The following is a 16,994-nucleotide window of genomic DNA, read 5'->3' as shown; positions in this document are numbered from 1 at the left end:
TCCTGAGGAGTCAGCTGAATGGGAAGAACAAGATCCGGGTAGTCAACACACATACCCTGCCGGTCATCAGAAACCCGTCTGGCCAAAGGAGGCGATAGAAGCCACTGACATCAAGGGGAAAAAAAGCTCCTTACCATGCATGGAGGGTTTCAGTACAAATACAGCATCACTATCCAGGATAAAACAACAAAGATCTGAGAGTACATCAGGAAGATGACCACAACATGCTTAGTGAGTACCTCAGGCAGCAGAAACCCGTAACCAAGTGGCTGGCATAGTATCCAGGCAAATCTGTGCCAAGTATGACCTGGAAGTCGTGAGGTCAAAATGGGTTGGGTTTGATATTGTCAGTGTTCAGTAGTGTGACAGCTCTGTGGTAAAAGCTGTTTTTCAGTCTTGAGGTCCAGCATACAGTGACCTTTAGCGCCTCCCAGAAGGCAGGGTAAGTAGACATCTCTGTACATACTATACTACTTGAAAATGTACCAGCTGGAGTATCCAAAGTAAGACAGAGTTTGTATTAATTGTTAAAACGGAACCAAACCTATATTGCCTGCATTTAAAAGAAAAACCTAAAATTGAAAAATTAATTTTCATTAAATGAATGATAGGATATTTTACTGGATAAATTACCAACGTTTACCTAATGCAATAGTTTACAATGTTATAAATGACATGGCCGCATAACATTCCTGTAAAGGCTTTTATGACAGCTAAAATTTTTACCTGTAGCTGCTGATTGATATTCACACACTGGACTGGGGAAATCAGATCTTTGTCTGATTTGTCCAGCCTCCCTTTGGGACTCTGCTCAATGACTCCCATGGAGTATTTATACTATTGTCTGAACAGCTTCAGACAAAAATAAGTTTATGCTGGCTTCATAATTTTCATGCTGTGATCACAAAAGGACGTTTGTTTGGGCCTCTTGTCTCCCAGTCATTTCCTTATTGAGGGTTAACGGGAGGAGTGGCTCTGTGGACTGTTGCGACCGACAATCCTGCATTGTGTGAACTGGTGCTGATTCACAAAGGAGTCATTGTGAAGAGCGGTGGCCCTGGGAGAGTGGAATGGGTCTAGGTTAGGTGACAGAGAGGTGTGGGTTCAGGGGCCTGGGTCTACGAGCTAGAGCCACTGTAGCTGGCTCAAAATGGGGGCGTGTATGGTGCTCAGCTGACATAGTGCTGGAACTGGGAGGGTGCACGTGTGAGAGGAGTCCCGTGCTGTTGCCACACATCTCCAGCAAATGTATACTGTACTCCCACTACACTGCCTTCTACTGCACTCAAAGCACTGAAATCCCTTTCAGAGGTGAGCTTTTATGAAAATAGGTTCTTAATCGAAGCTGCTGTCAGTCTGATTTATTTTCTGTGTTCTAGAGAATCCAATGCAGCGGTTACAAAACTGGGAGCTTAAGCTGCTTGTACAACTGTTCCCAGAATCAGAAATTTTTTGCTGTTTATCCTCTTCTGACTCCAGCTCAAGGACAAGCCCACATGTGTGGTGTACTCTAGATTTGTTTACACAGACAGATGGCCGAGCAGTCCAAAGTCAAAGTCCACAAAAGCCCTTTTTTCCTGCTGCACTGCTGTTTTGCTTGACCACCAGTTCAAGACTTAATCTCCCTCCTCTCACCCTCTACTGGTCCTTCTGTCTTTTAAACCTTCACCTTCTCTCTGAGGGTGAGGCTGGGGCTTTCAGGTCAAGCTGACGCCAGTCTCACTGGCCATTCTGGAGCAGGCCTAGGTCCTCGCCCAGCTGTCCCAAGGTCTTTTTGCATGACTGTGTGTCAAGCCCGGCTGTTTCTCTGGCCTCTCACCTTGGTGTCAAGAGCACTTCAGTTACAGGCCATTCTAAAGAAGCTGAACCAATACAATGGCCAAGTGAGTCGTCTTTTTCTTTTGTTTATTGTACTTGTATTTTACTAAAATCTAATAAAAGGCTATCTTCCTCCTTCCAGTTTGCAGTGCCAAAATTTTGACTGTTACAAAATAGAAAGTGGTAGAGTAGATAAGAGTAAAAAAGTGACTCTTACTAGCAACAAAGTAAACAGGGCGTCTCATCTTCCCTCAGGGTAGCATCACCACAACTGCTGGCGTCTCGGTCCACATTAGAGGCCATCCACGGGCCTAAATTGCTCCGTTGCTGACAGGTTACAGTTAAGCTGCACAATTTTGGGTTCTTAAGTCAAATCTGTTTGATCACCATGTACCCTTTTCAATTTTGTTTCCATTTCCAGCTCCACCTCATAACAAATGCAGATTTACAGAGGGCTGTAATTTATCATCTGTGTTACAAATTCCTTTACAGCAGTGTGCTTTTAATCACTCCATAAACGAGACACAAAGAACTTTCATAGGACTCCACCAAGAACAATGCGTAATATTTCTGAAGTCAACAAGCAATAGTGTTTAATAATCGTGATCTCATTTTTCTCCACAGTGATTATAGTTATTTTTATCCTAAGCTGGTCAAACAGCTTAGATACACAGTACTCACTTACTTGATTGAACAAATCCCTCAGTTAACATAGGATTGTTTAGACTTTTTTTCAAGGCTTGTGCAAGTCATTTGGAGGTCAGACTGAATTAAAGTCAGGCGTCAGAGCTTTGTAATATTATCGGTCACATTTGTACAATTATTTGCCTTCTTTACTGTGTTTTATAAGAATGCAACTACTAGCAGGTTCCCTTTGAGCAATGCAGTGCCATTGATTGCTTTAACTCGATTATCTTATGTTACGAGTTAGCCTGTATTCATGGTAAATAAGCCGCACTTGCATTCAAAGCTGCTGAGTATTTACATAAACTCGCATGTGAAACCTGAAGTCATTGTACACAATGTAGTATTATTCTGAAAGTCCTGTGGTCATGTTATTTATAGCTGACAGATGGCATCCGTGTCGGTGTACGGAGCTGTGTTTGCACATCACAGCCAGGCATCAGTCAGGATGCTGCATAGTGAACCTATGAACTTGTAACAGTTATTTCACAGGTCTTTCTATTTGCTTTTAGTGTAGTCAGTCTAGTTCATTTAAGAAATTGTCATCTATTTTATTTTTTTGTTGTTTTTGTGTGTGTGTGTGTGTGTGTGTACATCTGATTTAACATTAAAAAAAAAAGTCCCCTTTCTTTGCACTCTCGCTAAAAATGTATTCTTAGTGTTGATTACTGACTTAAGTCTGGATCAAGTGTCAGCTATTCACCAAAGACAGTTTCATGCTGTGACCATCAAAACTGAAGAACAGCCCAATTTCCTCCTCCTAAAATTGTTTTCCCTAGAGCAGTGTTTTATTCTAAGCTGAGCTACTGAAGCAAAAAAGCTGCGTGTGTAAAGCAGTTATGTATTTAACGCAATTTAAATGCTTCAACACATCGCAAATCACCAAATACTGAAGTGAGCCCTGACAAGAACATTTGCGTTTGCACAGACTGTTATATCAGTGTGTGGCATGCCAAGCTTGGAATGAAAATTCATGCTGGGGTGGATTGTGTGAGAAGGCAGACCATGTGGAGGGATTTGTGAGCACGTCTGTTAACTTTCCCACTTTTTCTCTGTGCCTCTTCAGCCCAGCACGCTGCCCCAGGGTACAATCAATATGAACCAGTGCTCTGATGTCATTGATGGGGAGTCCAGGACAGGCCAGAAGAACTCGCTGTGCATCCTGACCCCTGAGAAGGAGTACTTCATACGGGCTGAGTGTAAAGAAATCATTAATGGGTATGACATAAGAACCTACCATAATCATCCTGTTATCATAGGATTTACAAATGCACATCCTGCCATTATGTGTGTGCACATATAGATTGGAATGACTTCAGGTGGGCAGTTTTGTGTTGCTTTTCTTTTGGGGTGTGTGGATAGTGGTGACAGAAATAAAGTGGTGCGGCTGTGTGTAGCTGCTGTGGCAGCCAAACTGCTCTGCCCCCTGCTGTCTCCTTTGGGCTGTGCTTTTCAGATAGTTGTGCTTCACGCTGCAATGACAGTGCACATTCTTGAGCTGTTGGCTCTCCCTGCTTCTCTACTGCTCTCCCTGTCTTAACAAAGTCCTCTATACTAGGACCCAGATTACAATACTGAAATGTAATCTTCATACTTCAGGCTTCATTTGAGCCTCTCTTTCACTCTTGTAGATTTAAAGCATATTTCTGCGCTCTCCCTGGTCGGCTGTAGCATACATATTATAGCTATTCTTAGGGAACTGTGACTCACAGCACCCACTCCTCATTATGCTACCTGCTACCATCACTGTTCACCTCCCACTCTCCTATCATCTGGCTTCCATGTGTTTGTTCTAGGCCATCACACAACCATATCAGCTTTTTTATTATGTTATTGTCCTCTAAGATGTCTTTTGGCTCTTATTAGTTTGAAAACAGTGTCATTTGGGCACCTACTCGTTTATAAATGTCACATGTTTGCATGTATGTAACTTTATAGGGTGACAGTTCAAAGGTTGGAAAAATATCACGTCTATGTGTTAGTGTTCTGTACTAGACTTAGTGATTTTATTATTGTAATACCGAAAGAGGCAAGACGTCCTGAGCTGTGCATGCTTTCATTTTGTCTGGGTCAAAGAAAACATTGTGCACTTAAAAAATGAGTTTCAGTCATCACTAGATTTGCTAGCCATGCCCATGTCAGCATTTCATTCTCGTTTTAGTCAAGACCGGGAATGGAAATTTTAGTGAGACCTAATCAAAGGGCTTCAGGATTAGAAATCATTCAGTTGATGCTATGTGAGGTTAGAGATGCAGTATTAAGTGTTAAAGCGCACTTTGCTAAATCCAACAAAAAGCTTTATCCCCACAAAATGCCTTTTTAAATAAAGCATAACTTCAGAAGAGTAAAAATGCAAACAGAAGTTTGTGGGAGTCTGTTAGGATTTCCTTATTTTCTTACTTTTGGTGGACGTTCGGGTTAAACGTGGAAACACATTCAAAAAAAGGAGGTAAGCATATGTGTGTATGTCGAATCCCAGAAGCTCAGACTTCAGATGCTCTAAATGCTCTAATTCAGGAAAGTTGTTTTAAAGAGGGTGGCCTTAAAGGTAGAGGAGCTAAAACGGCTAATTTCAGAGTATGAAATAAGGGGCTGCACAACAGGCCCAGTGTGATGTATATTTGATATGTTTTAGATATATATTAAAATTATTTTTGAACTGTGAATCTGCAAAGCTACTCTACTAGAGTCCAAGCATTAAAAATGTGGAGAGATTAAACAGTTTTCTCTTTGCTGCTGTAGCTTTTATTTTAAAGAGCTGTAAATGTTAATGTCACTTTGTATGTCCAGGCATGCTCTGTAGTTTATTCTTTGCTGCAGACAACTTTGTCCCTTCATATATGAATCCATTATGCTTGCAGAGTTTATCGAATTTAAGACTAGATTAACACTTTGACCACTATTTCACTATTTGTAGGTGGCAGGAGGCTCTGACTGTGTACCCCCGGACAAACAAGCAGAACCAGAAGAAAAAACGCAAGGTTGATCCACCCACCCACCAGGTAATACGTTCACTCTGTTTATTTACCTGGTGTACAGCAGACAAATTTAAATCTAACGTTATTTTTAAAATGTGCTGAAAATGTTCATGAATTGGAAAATCATCCACACACTCAAATCTGTGCATTATTGCATTATAGCAGTTTTTTTTTTTGTTTTTTTTTTCAAAGTTCACTTTCTTACTAAAATATGTAACACATTATTATTATTATTATTATTATTAATATTATTATTATTATTATTGTAATGGGTAATTGGAGTCTGCAGAAACATGACGCATACATTATCAGAATGTGTTGTTTTTATGAGAGTAGGTAGCACTGACTGTACGCTATAAGCAAAAGCTGTGACATTTCCTCCTCCACTCTTCTAAATGTGTGTATTTGCTATAAAGTAGTAGGTGCCATTTTTCTCAGTAACTTTCATCTGGCTGGGTTCATCTGGCTCTTTGATGCCTTTCCCATTGTCATGAATATGGAGTCTCTTAGATGTTTAGAGGGGAAATATTCACTCTTGTATTGGTTTATTAATTAAAATTCAGATTTTTTTTTTTTTTTACCATAACTTGATAATTACGACAATTTCACACAAATATGTACAGTTAAAGGATAAAATGAAGAAGGGATCACATTTTATATTCAAAAGGTTAAAGGTCAAGTCTTTGGACATAGAGCTGCAGCTTGATTGGCTGCTGGAGGCATAATGACCCCTGAGGTGGTAATTCTGGCGCATATGACTTCATATCAGTACTGTTTTAGATATAGTGAACATTATAAATTATCTACATGTGGCAATTGCTTCATCCCCTGTCAACAGCAAAGAAAGCATATATTTAAGCATGACCTCTGCTATGGAAATATGCAGAATGAATGCCTCTCATTCCTCTCAAACTACACCAGCTTTCCCCCCTCTCTTAGCGAGAGACAGATGTATTGTTTCTGCCAGCGACATGCTCGAAATTTTAAACCATCTATATTTGCATTCCTGAGTCACATGATATGTCCGTTTCAATAGACTACATGCCTCACACTTATTACAAATAATCTTATATATTGTTTCATGGGTGTTGTGAACTGCATGTGGTGCTGTTTTCTACAAGTAATATTTGCATTATGCTTCCAACAGTGTACATAGTTTTATAGATAAGGACCACTATCACAAGGTCAGCAGGCAGCAAACATTACTCAGCTATCAAAATATTCCTGAGCAAACAGTGAAGGGTAATGTCGACAGCTGACTGTGTGCTGTAACAACATTCAGCAGCAACGTTTAGCAATGTGACTGTGCTCCTCTTGCATATGAATTTGCTGGTGCACACAGTTTCATTGTCATGTCCAGCAGCTGCTGTCACACCTGTCAGGCTTTTTCAGCCATTGTGGTTATAACCATGTGGTGCTTATCAAAGCAGTCACACTCAGGACTTATTGAGGACTTGAATCCTCAGATGTTTGTGGTGACCCAGTAAACATTGTCATTTTCACACTGAGCCCTTGAAGTCTTAACAGGATGCGTGTTTTAAGTCTGTGAGCCTGTAAAGGTGCACTTTGGGACATGACTTCCTGTAGTGCTGGCTGTTTGCCTCTCCAAAGAGAAATTTTGGACCCACTCTACACAGCAAGATCAGCAAAGTGTCTAGAATATGAGAACATGAGGATGGCTACATCAAGTCTAGTAATGGTCAAGGTGAGCAGAGGCCTTCAAGCCCATCTTGAATCTTTCAGAATCAAATGCAGTCTTTGTTTTATCATCCCTGGCAGGCAGGAATAAAACACATGGACTTTTTATATATTTATAATAATGGTCCAATGTGAAGATGAAATATAAGCATATGTTATAAAAGTACACAGCCCACCCACCATGAGATACAGCCCCCCACCTCCTGTTTGAGGCCAGGCCAAGTTTGTGGTGTGTACAAACAACATTCTCTGAAGTTCATTGTCTGGTTCTTCTAATGACGGCGCCCGGAATCAGGCTGTGGCCTTGCTCAGCCTCCGCAAACAGGCGCATTTACAGAGGGACAGTGGTGACATGAGGATGACCTTGACTGTGTCTCGCTGTGACCGCCATCAGTTAGCTCTGCTTTCATTGTTCTTGTTTCTTTTCTTCCCTGTGTTCATCCACAGTAATGTGTAACTGAGCCTGAACCTCCTATTTTTGGATAGTTGTTCCTTTTTTTTTTTTTTTTTTCTTTCTTTATCATTTGTCTTCTCATTTCATTGGTAAGATTCACAATTAATTACTTATTTAATGGTATGGTAGTACTTTAGGGAGGCATAGAAGTCAGGCCTAAAGCTCTAAATCTACAGTGTAAACACTTCACAGGTGTATGTGAGCAAGATATTGTGAATCATAAAGAAGGGGGGGGACAGAATAAATAATAATGCAAATGAATAAGTTTTACAGCAAATACATGGAGTTTAAATGAGCGTAAATAGACAAAGGTAAATGAAGAAGAAAAAGCAAGAAATGTCAATTCATATAATGGCTTAAAGTCAGTCGCTCCTACATTTATTTATAATAGTCTTGGTGCGTTTAATGGTATTTAACAGACCTGTGAGCTGCATGTGTCTTTCCCTGGAATGGATGATGTAAGCTCATCAGTCCTTTGGCTGAATGAGCTAACCAGGTTATCAGTCACTTAGTAGCTCATCTGGCTCATGACCCATCACAATTCAGTTTATTGTAATATCAGTCTTTCTGTACATCACGTATTACATTAAACTGTGAATTGCGATGGCTCATGAGCTGGATGAGCTACTAAGTGACTGATAATCTGATTAGCTCATTCAGCCCAAGGACTGATGAGCTCACATCAGCCATTCAAAATTCACAAGAATCGCTCCTCCTCCTACAGTATTGCATCAGAATTTCATCAGACTTGCACACAGTGATCACCTAATGGGTCTACATCCAAATTGTGCTTAAGGTCATGTTTGTCATTCTTCATGGATTTTAATTCTCATTAGTTTGTGCAGTACAGCCATCTAATGGAAATAAAACTTATAAGTTTTTCTGTACTTGATGCATCAGTAACCTGTGAATTCAATAACCAGCTTCTACATCATTGACATTTTGGTCATTTAGTCTTTTATCTTTGATCATCACAGTTGCAGTCCTCCACTGATAAAGCAATTCGCTTCCATGGTCACTTCACAGAAGCACAATTCAACTGGCCTCTTTTAATTTAAAGTGTCTCTTACGTTTTAAAAATGTCTGTTACACATTTTATATGTTATGTCTAAATGTTTGTGGTTTTAAATTAAAGTCTCACTAATACTTTAAGACAACATAAAACTGTAATTATGTTTTTCCTGCTCCAAACCTGTTTGGTGTGCGCGTGGGCTTCGCTTGAAATACCGGTGTAGTGGTCAGGGCCCCACCGTATAATTAGGCCTGATAATGTGTGAGGATGATTGTGCTTTCACTGCTTGTTGGCTGCCAGGTTCTATCAGCTGCTCTTAGGTTGTTCAAGTGGATAAATATCCAGCATTGTGTCAAGGCTTACATTTTGCACACCTGACTGTATCAGCTCCATATTCCTGCCTGAAAGCGCCTCGCCCATTTCTGCATACTTTACTAGAGACACATGCTATGAAACTTTTGTAAATACCTATGCACAATCATATTTGTCTTGTGGGTAGCACCCTTTAAGTCAAGCACATTACCCTGAGTGCAAAAAATGATGTGACAGGTTGTGTGTGTGTGTGTCAGTCACATAGTGTAACGAAAAGACTTGACATCTTGTAATCCTGTTTTATTTCAGTTATCAGAATTTTTATCTGCATAGAACAAAAGTCAAAATAATAAAGAACTGCCAGTGGAAATTTTGAGATGGATGTTTTTTTTTTTCCCCATTATTGATCACACTTAGCACTACATAGCTACCATTAACATCAAGGGCTTTCTGTGATTGGCAGGGTGGAGTAACTCCAAGACAGTGTTTTTCCACTGAAGACATGAATGGACACCCAGTGAGTTCAGCTTGGCCAAACCTTTTATTCTGCTTCACCTTTACAAAACCTCATCCCTCTGTCCCTCTATAAATTTAATTTCAGTATCATTTCAGTCACTCTAGGTGAAGGGTGAATAAAGCAGACATGCTTTTAGCCTTTGTGCAACATCAGCATGTTTGTGGTGATTTGAGTAGGCTGGATTAAAAACTGGTTGTTTGAGGGTCGCTTTGCTTTGGAAATCTTGCTCTCTCGTTGTCTCTGTGATTTTTGTGCATCTTCTGATCACTGAAGAGATTTCTGATATCGTGACATCAGAACTTTGAACAGCTTTAATTTTGCTTAGTTTGCATTTGTTAAATCAAGTCAAGATGTTCCCAGCCAAGAAAATCTGTTTCAACCTAATCCACCGCTGCAGACTGTCCTTGTGGGTTTTTTTTTTTTAGTTTCTTTGTATTCCTCAGTAGTACATGTGTTTTTGCTATGAAGCTGTCTTGTTTGTCTACCTGTCAGTCTCTTGCTCCCTTTTCTATTCCAGCTTCACTCTTCCAATAATTCACTAGTAATAAAAGCAAATGTGTTTTCTTTGTATTGCTTTAATCTTGGATTCATCTAAAATATAAACATGACAATGCCAAAAGGAAAACATAATAAAGAACACTGATTTGCTGTCACTGAAAACCAGAAGTGTGAGTATTTTCTATACAAAGTGTGCAGAGTGCTTATTAATACGATCAGAACATGATTGGACCCCACTACAGCTGAGCGTGGGAGTCCAGTATATCAAGAAATCCAGATTTAAGCAACACACGTTCCAATATTTGATTTCACATTACATTTACATTTTCAATTGTAATTGTCTTTTAATCTCTTTCCTCCTCATATTCCTTTTTGTAGTCTTTCTGTGACCTTACCTGCCATTATGTCCTTTCCTCTACCCATCCACTCCTTCCAACCCAAACCATAACCCAGGAGCCTGGCCCTGCTAAGGTAACTGTGACCAGCAGCAGCAGTGGAGGCAGCATCCCATCCCTGCCCAGCAGTATTGCCAGTGCTGAGCGTATCCCAATGAGCCGTGCAACTCTGTGGCAGGAAGAGCCCCGCTGGAGCAGGGCCACCATCCCCTGCAGCCGCAGTGCCTCCTGTCTTAGCCAGCTGAGCCAGAGTCAGCCAGACTCCAGTGCCACTACGCAAGATGGTGAGGGTGTTAAAAAGGCCATGCAAGTTCTCCTTTAAATATGGAAATATAAGCAGCTCACAGCAAGTTGTATTTACAAGGATGATCCTGGCAAGTAATTTACCATTCGATTTTAAACTAGAGGGGAAAAAATTCACACTAGTAGATTTCTTTAAAAGTAGAACAATAGTTGTAGTGTAATTGAAACACACTGCAAGACTTTTCCAACAATAAAATATTTGTTTTGGAGGTTTTTTGAGTGTTTTCAGCTATCTGACCATTAGAATTAACTGCCTAGGGAAATGGTGACTTACCTGTTAATGTAGAGTACAATAGAGCTTTAATATTTGTAAACATATTTATTGCTATGCACAGACAGGATTCTTCATATTGGTCTCTTTCCCCCAGATGGTGGCACTGTGAGCACTGGACGTAAGGTACGAGTTGAGAGTGGCTACTTCTCCCTGGAGAAGACCAAGTCGGAGCCTTCTCCACAATCTGCACATCACTCTCAGCCACCCCAGCATCTGCCCCTGTCCTCTTCAGCATCTTCCTCCTCTTTAGGAGCTCCCAGTTCCAGGTACAACTCAGAGTCAGAACCCCAAACTTCCCCTCATCAGCTCTCCCAAGATCCTCTCCCCTCTCCATGTTCACTTGTCTCCCCAAGCTACTCCACCATCAGCTCTTCCCAGAGCTCGCTGGACTCTGAACCCAGTGGAGCTACATCCACCTGGGAAGGGCACAGTGGTGGTGGAGGCGGCCGAGTTGGCCGTTCCGGCAGGGAGTACGCAGCACTGGCAGATGTGCCACGGGCTCGCAGACTGAGCTACCGAGAAGCCTTCCGCTCAGAGAAGAAACGTCATGAGCTGAGGGCGCGGACACGGAGCCCTGGGAGAGAGGAGGTGGCTCGGCTGTTTGGGGAGGAGCGCAGGTGAGGATGACCGTTGTGCTCAGCACGCAGCAAAATCCTTCAGAGCTATTTTAAGTTTCCTGCTCTTCCTTGTGATAGACCCAATCAGTGCTGATCAAACACCACAACACATAGCGCAGATTAACTTGTAATAACAATGGCAACATGATTGATAATCATTAATGAGCCACTGATTGTTAGCTAGAAGAGAGCATGCTAAGTGTTTATGTGAATTTCATCCATTGCCGAAGATACTCAACACTAGTATTTTAGCACCACCCTGTGGCTGCTCTCTCCAAGCATCTTTTGCTATTGCTGCCTACCCTAGCTTATCAGTGGTTTGGCATTAATGATTACAGGGGTATAATTGCATGTGATGTTTTGTTTTCTACTGGTCTCTACCTTTTGCTCTTGGCTACCTTGCTAGTTTTTGTTGTTTCAATCTTTTCCAGGGGCTTCTGAACAGAGCTTCTCAGAGCTAATGCTCAACCAACCCTTCCACCCCTGCCCCAATGCTGTTCCCTGCTGGTCACCGCTGACTCCTGCTTTCTATCATTTCATCCCTGCACTGCCTGGGAGCGCACACACATGTGCATAATAAATACTTAACTTCCTGTACATACCATGCATACAGCCTACTGATGGTTGGGTTATACATACAGTTTAGGTTTCTCCAACTTCAGTCACTACTTATTTTTCAGATATATATATATACATTAACAAGTGCAGTGCCTTAAGGTAATGCTGACTATATTGCTGTTGCTGCTTCTTTTGCAATGTGTTTAATCCTCCATTCCATTCATTTTCCATCTCTTCTAAATTTTATCTCATCATGTAACACCACTCTTTATTCTTAGAAATGTGTCTGGGTGGTTCTCTTGGTAGTATTCCTTTATTTTGCATATGTTTATGTTGCATTTTGATTTTTATGAAAGACTGTTTATAGAATGACATTCGAAGCTTTATTTGTGCACGCTTTAAACCAAAAACTTCTTGTTTCCCTTACAAAATGGATTTTGACTCAGATTTGCTCTCATGTTATATTTGGTCTCTTTATTATGCTCTGTCACCATCTGTGACCATGATGTTCTGCATCGTTATGTTTAATTACTGTTTTCTGTATGGTGAAAAAAAAGTCTGTTTAAAAAAAGTTTACATTTAAATTTACATCAATTTAGGCTTAAATGTTTGAATGCTATTTTTGTGTCCCCTAGACGATCTCAAATAATCAACCGGTTTGAGGAGGGCCAGCATGTTGAACGCATGGAAACGAGCAGCTCCAACGATCCTTCGGCTAACTCTGTGCTAATCCAGAGACAAGGACGCAGCGAGAAACGTTATTTGGCTAATAAACATGTGCGCTCTCCTCTGATTAATCCTGAGTAAATTGAAGCAGAAATACTCTAAGAATGAAAATAAACTTGCCTCTAGTCATTACTTTTTTATTTATAGGAGATGTCACTGGATGCAGGAAAAGACCGTTCAGTCCCTGATGTGTCCGGCTCCACTTTGGCCAACCTAAGGAGGGCCAAATCATTGGACCGCAGAGTCACAGAGTCCTCGATGACTGTAAGTATTGACAATATTTTTAAAGGTTTAAAAAGTCACAGCATTTAAAATAGAGAGACAGATTACAGTGGGTTTAGAAGCAGGAAAAGTGTAGTGTAAGGAGTCGAGCGAGTTTAACAAGGGCTAAATTGTGATGGCTAGATGACAGGGTTAGAGCAAAGCTGCAGCTCATGTGGGGAGTTCCCAGTCTGCAGCAGTCAGCATCTATCAAAAGTGGTCACAATACACAGTCCATCAGTTTGTTGCGTATGGGCTGCAGACCAGCCAGGGTGCCCAAGCTGACCTGTCCACTGCTGAAAGCACCAACAATGGACATGTGCGCATCAGGAGAACAACGGCGACTTTGAGGGGTTGACTTGGCCTCCAAATTCTCTCTATCTCAATCCAATCAAGCATCTGTGGGATGTGCTAGACAAAGAAGTCCAATCCATGGAGGCCCCACCTTGCAACTTACGGGGCTTACAGGATCTGTTGCTAACATCTTGGCGCCAGATACCGCAGCAGACCTTCAGGGGTCTAGTGCCTTCACAGGTCAGGACTGTTTTTGCATCAGAAGGGTGACTAACATAATATTAGGCAGGTGGTCATAATGTTATGCCTGATCCGTGTATATAAATACATATTTTGAGGAGAGTTGTCACAGAGGAAATGACCACATATAAAGTTGTTAGACTTGATCTCTTCAGTTTTCAGCTATAAAATGAGCAAAGCTTTCAAGTTAAGGTTACACTGGTATCATCTTGAGCTCTGACTCCTACCAGTCTGATCTGTGGTCACTTCAGGGAGTGTAGCAGGGGCTATCCACTCAGTGTGTGTCTCTCTGGCCAAGCTGCAGCTGCCCAAACCCCCACTCACTCAAACACACACTTATATTCTCACTCACGTACACAGCACTGCTGCCACTGCTACTGGCGATTATAAATAGCCTGGACAGAAGCAGTTGCGCGTGTGTCCCTGAGACAGACTGAAAGAAACAGATTGTCAACATACGAAGTGAAGGCAGTTAGCCATCAGAATGACTCTCTGCCAGACGGTGACACCACACCTGATGAAGCTCAACAAAAACAAGGTATTGTTGAGTAAGCAGTGGCCAGGTTTTGGAGGAACAGCTTACTTTAGGGTCTATAAACAGACTTGAGTTTGTGTTTCAGAGGGAAAGTCCAGCTCCCGCCAGTCGGTCTCTACAGCTGGAACCAAATATTGTTACTTATGCTTTTCAAGCTTGGGTGGGGATTTAAATGTAATTTAAAAAATGTTGATTGTATTTTTTATCACAGCAGGGTTAAATACTTAAGTTTCATATTTGGTTTTAACTTTTCTTTTTTGTTAAGGTGCCTCTGTGTGATTTGTGAATTTGATTTGTGTTTTTTATGATTAAATGAGTTTTAATCATATAATGTTGCATCACTGTGATTTGTCTTAATTGCAGCCAGATCTGCTGAACTTCAAAAAAGGATGGATGACAAAGCTATATGAAGATGGAGTGGTAATTTTCCTTCAGTATTATCTGCATCTCTGCAACCCTGAATAAATAACTTATACAGAAAACTGATGAACATCCAGTTAATGGCCTTTTTATCCCTTTAGTGGAAGAAACACTGGTTTGTCCTGACAGATCAGACTTTGAGGTACTATAAGGACTCAATAGCCGAGGAGGTAAAGCTTCTAATATACTTTCTAATATTAATGAATAGGCAATTAAGAGACATTATTTTTTTCTTATTGTTGTGCTTTTTTTGCACTTTTTCCCTTTAGGCTTCAGAAATGGATGGTGAGATTGACCTTTCTACGTGTTATGATGTCAAAGAGTTTCCAGTTCAAAGGAATTACGGTTTCCAAATCCTGGTCAGTGTTGAGTCTTCGTGTCAGTGATTCTCCCATCTCATTAATCACCAGTAAAGATTAAGCTTATTGTCTACACAGTTTAGCTCTGGTGTCTCCTGCCAGTCTATAAACAGCCTTAGGCACCATGTGGTGCAACTTTGGGTATCGGGTTTTGTCATTTCTCTTCCTAAAACAACTCTTTGTTTGTCATGAAGGATGTCACTTGACTTGTCATCTCTGTGAGATCATAGCAGTCTAAATCTGCCACAGGCATTGCCAGCCCTGCCTGTATTTCTGAACCCCATGTAGCATTCATCCTGGACAATCTGTTTGTCAAACCTTTTACATTCAGAAGCCCCCGTCCTGCATGACTTCTCATTAACACACACGGAGAAAAATAAGCAAAGAAGTGTGTGTGCAGTAGTGTAGATCCTGCTCTAAATGACGTAGTGTTTTATTCATATAATCCTTTGGCCGTTAAACATTTTTAGCGCTTGCTGTTGGCAAAAGACTTACTGGACGTATATAGATGCTTGCAATAGAGCTTGATGTCAGTGGGGCTTTTGTTTCTGCTACATGGAGACTTAAGCTTGCCACTCTAATCCTGTATCTGAACAGTAGCTACAAGGTCATTTCTTTTGTTTGCATTTGCTTGAAGCAGCTTCCACAGCAATTTTCTCGACCAAGTCAGAAATGGAGGATTGTTGACTCTGGCTGAGAACATCATGGGTTTGGTTTTGTGTGCACCACAGTCATACAGCTGTACTCCTAATGCTTATCTTGTAGAGGTCTCTTAACTGCCACTGGAGGTCATTTAAATGTACATCTGTAGATGTCTCTTTAGATGTAAAAGTTTATGTGCATCTTTTGCGTGCACTGTAGTTTTGACACATTAAGGACAAACCACCTGTTTTATCAGTGCAGGTGGTGTTAAAAACTATGGTGAATTAACTAAATTCCTAAAAATATATGCAGTCATCCTCTCAGCAATGTGGAGCTTTGATTCTCTGCAGCAATTCAAAGCCTGGATCATGTAGTAGTTTGACAGCATGAGGTATTGGTCTGGTTTTAAGTGCTTTTCCTGTCAAGAAAAACAGAAATGAGGCTGAGAATATACTTCTGTCAAAAGCATTTCTCTGGAACTTTTGAAATAAACATAAGTGTGCATTATATTAATAAAGATAAATAATATAAGGTAAAATGTGGTTATCCGCAGTGTGGGTCACACCAAAATGTATACTTTTATTAAAACTACTCTGACAGCAAAATTATTTGAAATGTGTAACTTGTGAATCACGCAGTCATTTAAACGCTGTCTCTCTGTTTTCAGTGTAAAGAAGGAGCATGCACCCTGTCAGCGATGACCTCTGGAATCCGTCGTAACTGGATTCAGGCCATCATGAAGAACGTGCGACCCACTATCGCCCCCGATGTCACCCGGTAATAATCATGGAGGATTAACACTCACCACTGGCAGATATAACAGCGGCTTTTTCATTTAATTTATCTAAATTCCTGTCTTCACCTCACCTTCTGTTTCCTTCTTTCTCTTCCTCTTCAACTGGTATTTTCAATCTGCTTCCAGGAAAAACATCCCTCTGAAACTATCGGTTCTGAAGCCCAGGTTGGAGTGCTTGTGTGTTAAATTACCCCCCCCCCCCCCCCAAATATCGATGTTATTGCTCAGCAATGTCAGCCCCAGCGTTTTTGTCACCCAACCATATGTCATGTGATTGAGTAATGTCTCCCTGTTAGTTTTGCCACTGTAGAAACCTGCACTGCACTCACATCTACATACTAGAATAATCTGCCCAACACCACAGCCCAATGTCAGTCATCCCTATAATGTGACTGTCCACTAACATTTGGAAGTGATAGCACAACAACACCAAAAGCTCAAAATAACTAAGCTTTGGGTTGGGTATAAACATTCGTCTCAAAACAACAGTTCACCACCTACCTAAGCATTTATTTTTTTGTACTTTTAATAGCAAAGCTGTATAATACCTTTCAGATAACACACCACATTTGACATTTTATTAGGATCCACTTTCACTGAGTT

The 16,994-nt window shown here is 40.9% G+C and overlaps 1 protein-coding gene across 4 annotated transcripts in view; it reads left to right on the top strand.

Annotated features, from left to right (window-relative positions):
- Window positions 1-16,994, top strand: part of LOC115797899 (myosin phosphatase Rho interacting protein) — a 50,273-nt gene that overhangs the window by 19,779 nt on the left and 13,500 nt on the right. Inside the window, exons 4-15 of one of the 4 annotated variants that reach the window (XM_030754448.1) lie at window positions 3,569-3,720; window positions 5,420-5,504; window positions 9,420-9,473; window positions 10,425-10,650; window positions 11,038-11,560; window positions 12,754-12,895; window positions 12,992-13,108; window positions 14,538-14,594; window positions 14,696-14,764; window positions 14,864-14,953; window positions 16,263-16,372; window positions 16,518-16,556. In XM_030754448.1, coding sequence (XP_030610308.1) covers window positions 3,569-3,720; window positions 5,420-5,504; window positions 9,420-9,473; window positions 10,425-10,650; window positions 11,038-11,560; window positions 12,754-12,895; window positions 12,992-13,108; window positions 14,538-14,594; window positions 14,696-14,764; window positions 14,864-14,953; window positions 16,263-16,372; window positions 16,518-16,556 — 1,664 coding nt within the window. Of the gene's footprint in view, window positions 1-3,568; window positions 3,721-5,419; window positions 5,505-7,113; window positions 7,186-9,419; window positions 9,474-10,424; window positions 10,651-11,037; window positions 11,561-12,753; window positions 12,896-12,991; window positions 13,109-14,537; window positions 14,595-14,695; window positions 14,765-14,863; window positions 14,954-16,262; window positions 16,373-16,517; window positions 16,557-16,994 lie in introns of those variants that run through there. The other 3 variants (XM_030754449.1, XM_030754452.1, XM_030754451.1) reach the window with 3 other exon arrangements.

Source organism: Archocentrus centrarchus, chromosome 19, assembly GCF_007364275.1.
Source record: "Archocentrus centrarchus isolate MPI-CPG fArcCen1 chromosome 19, fArcCen1, whole genome shotgun sequence".
In the NCBI taxonomy this organism is placed as follows: Eukaryota; Metazoa; Chordata; class Actinopteri; order Cichliformes; family Cichlidae; genus Archocentrus; species Archocentrus centrarchus.
This window is presented reverse-complemented; position numbering and strand designations above follow the sequence as displayed.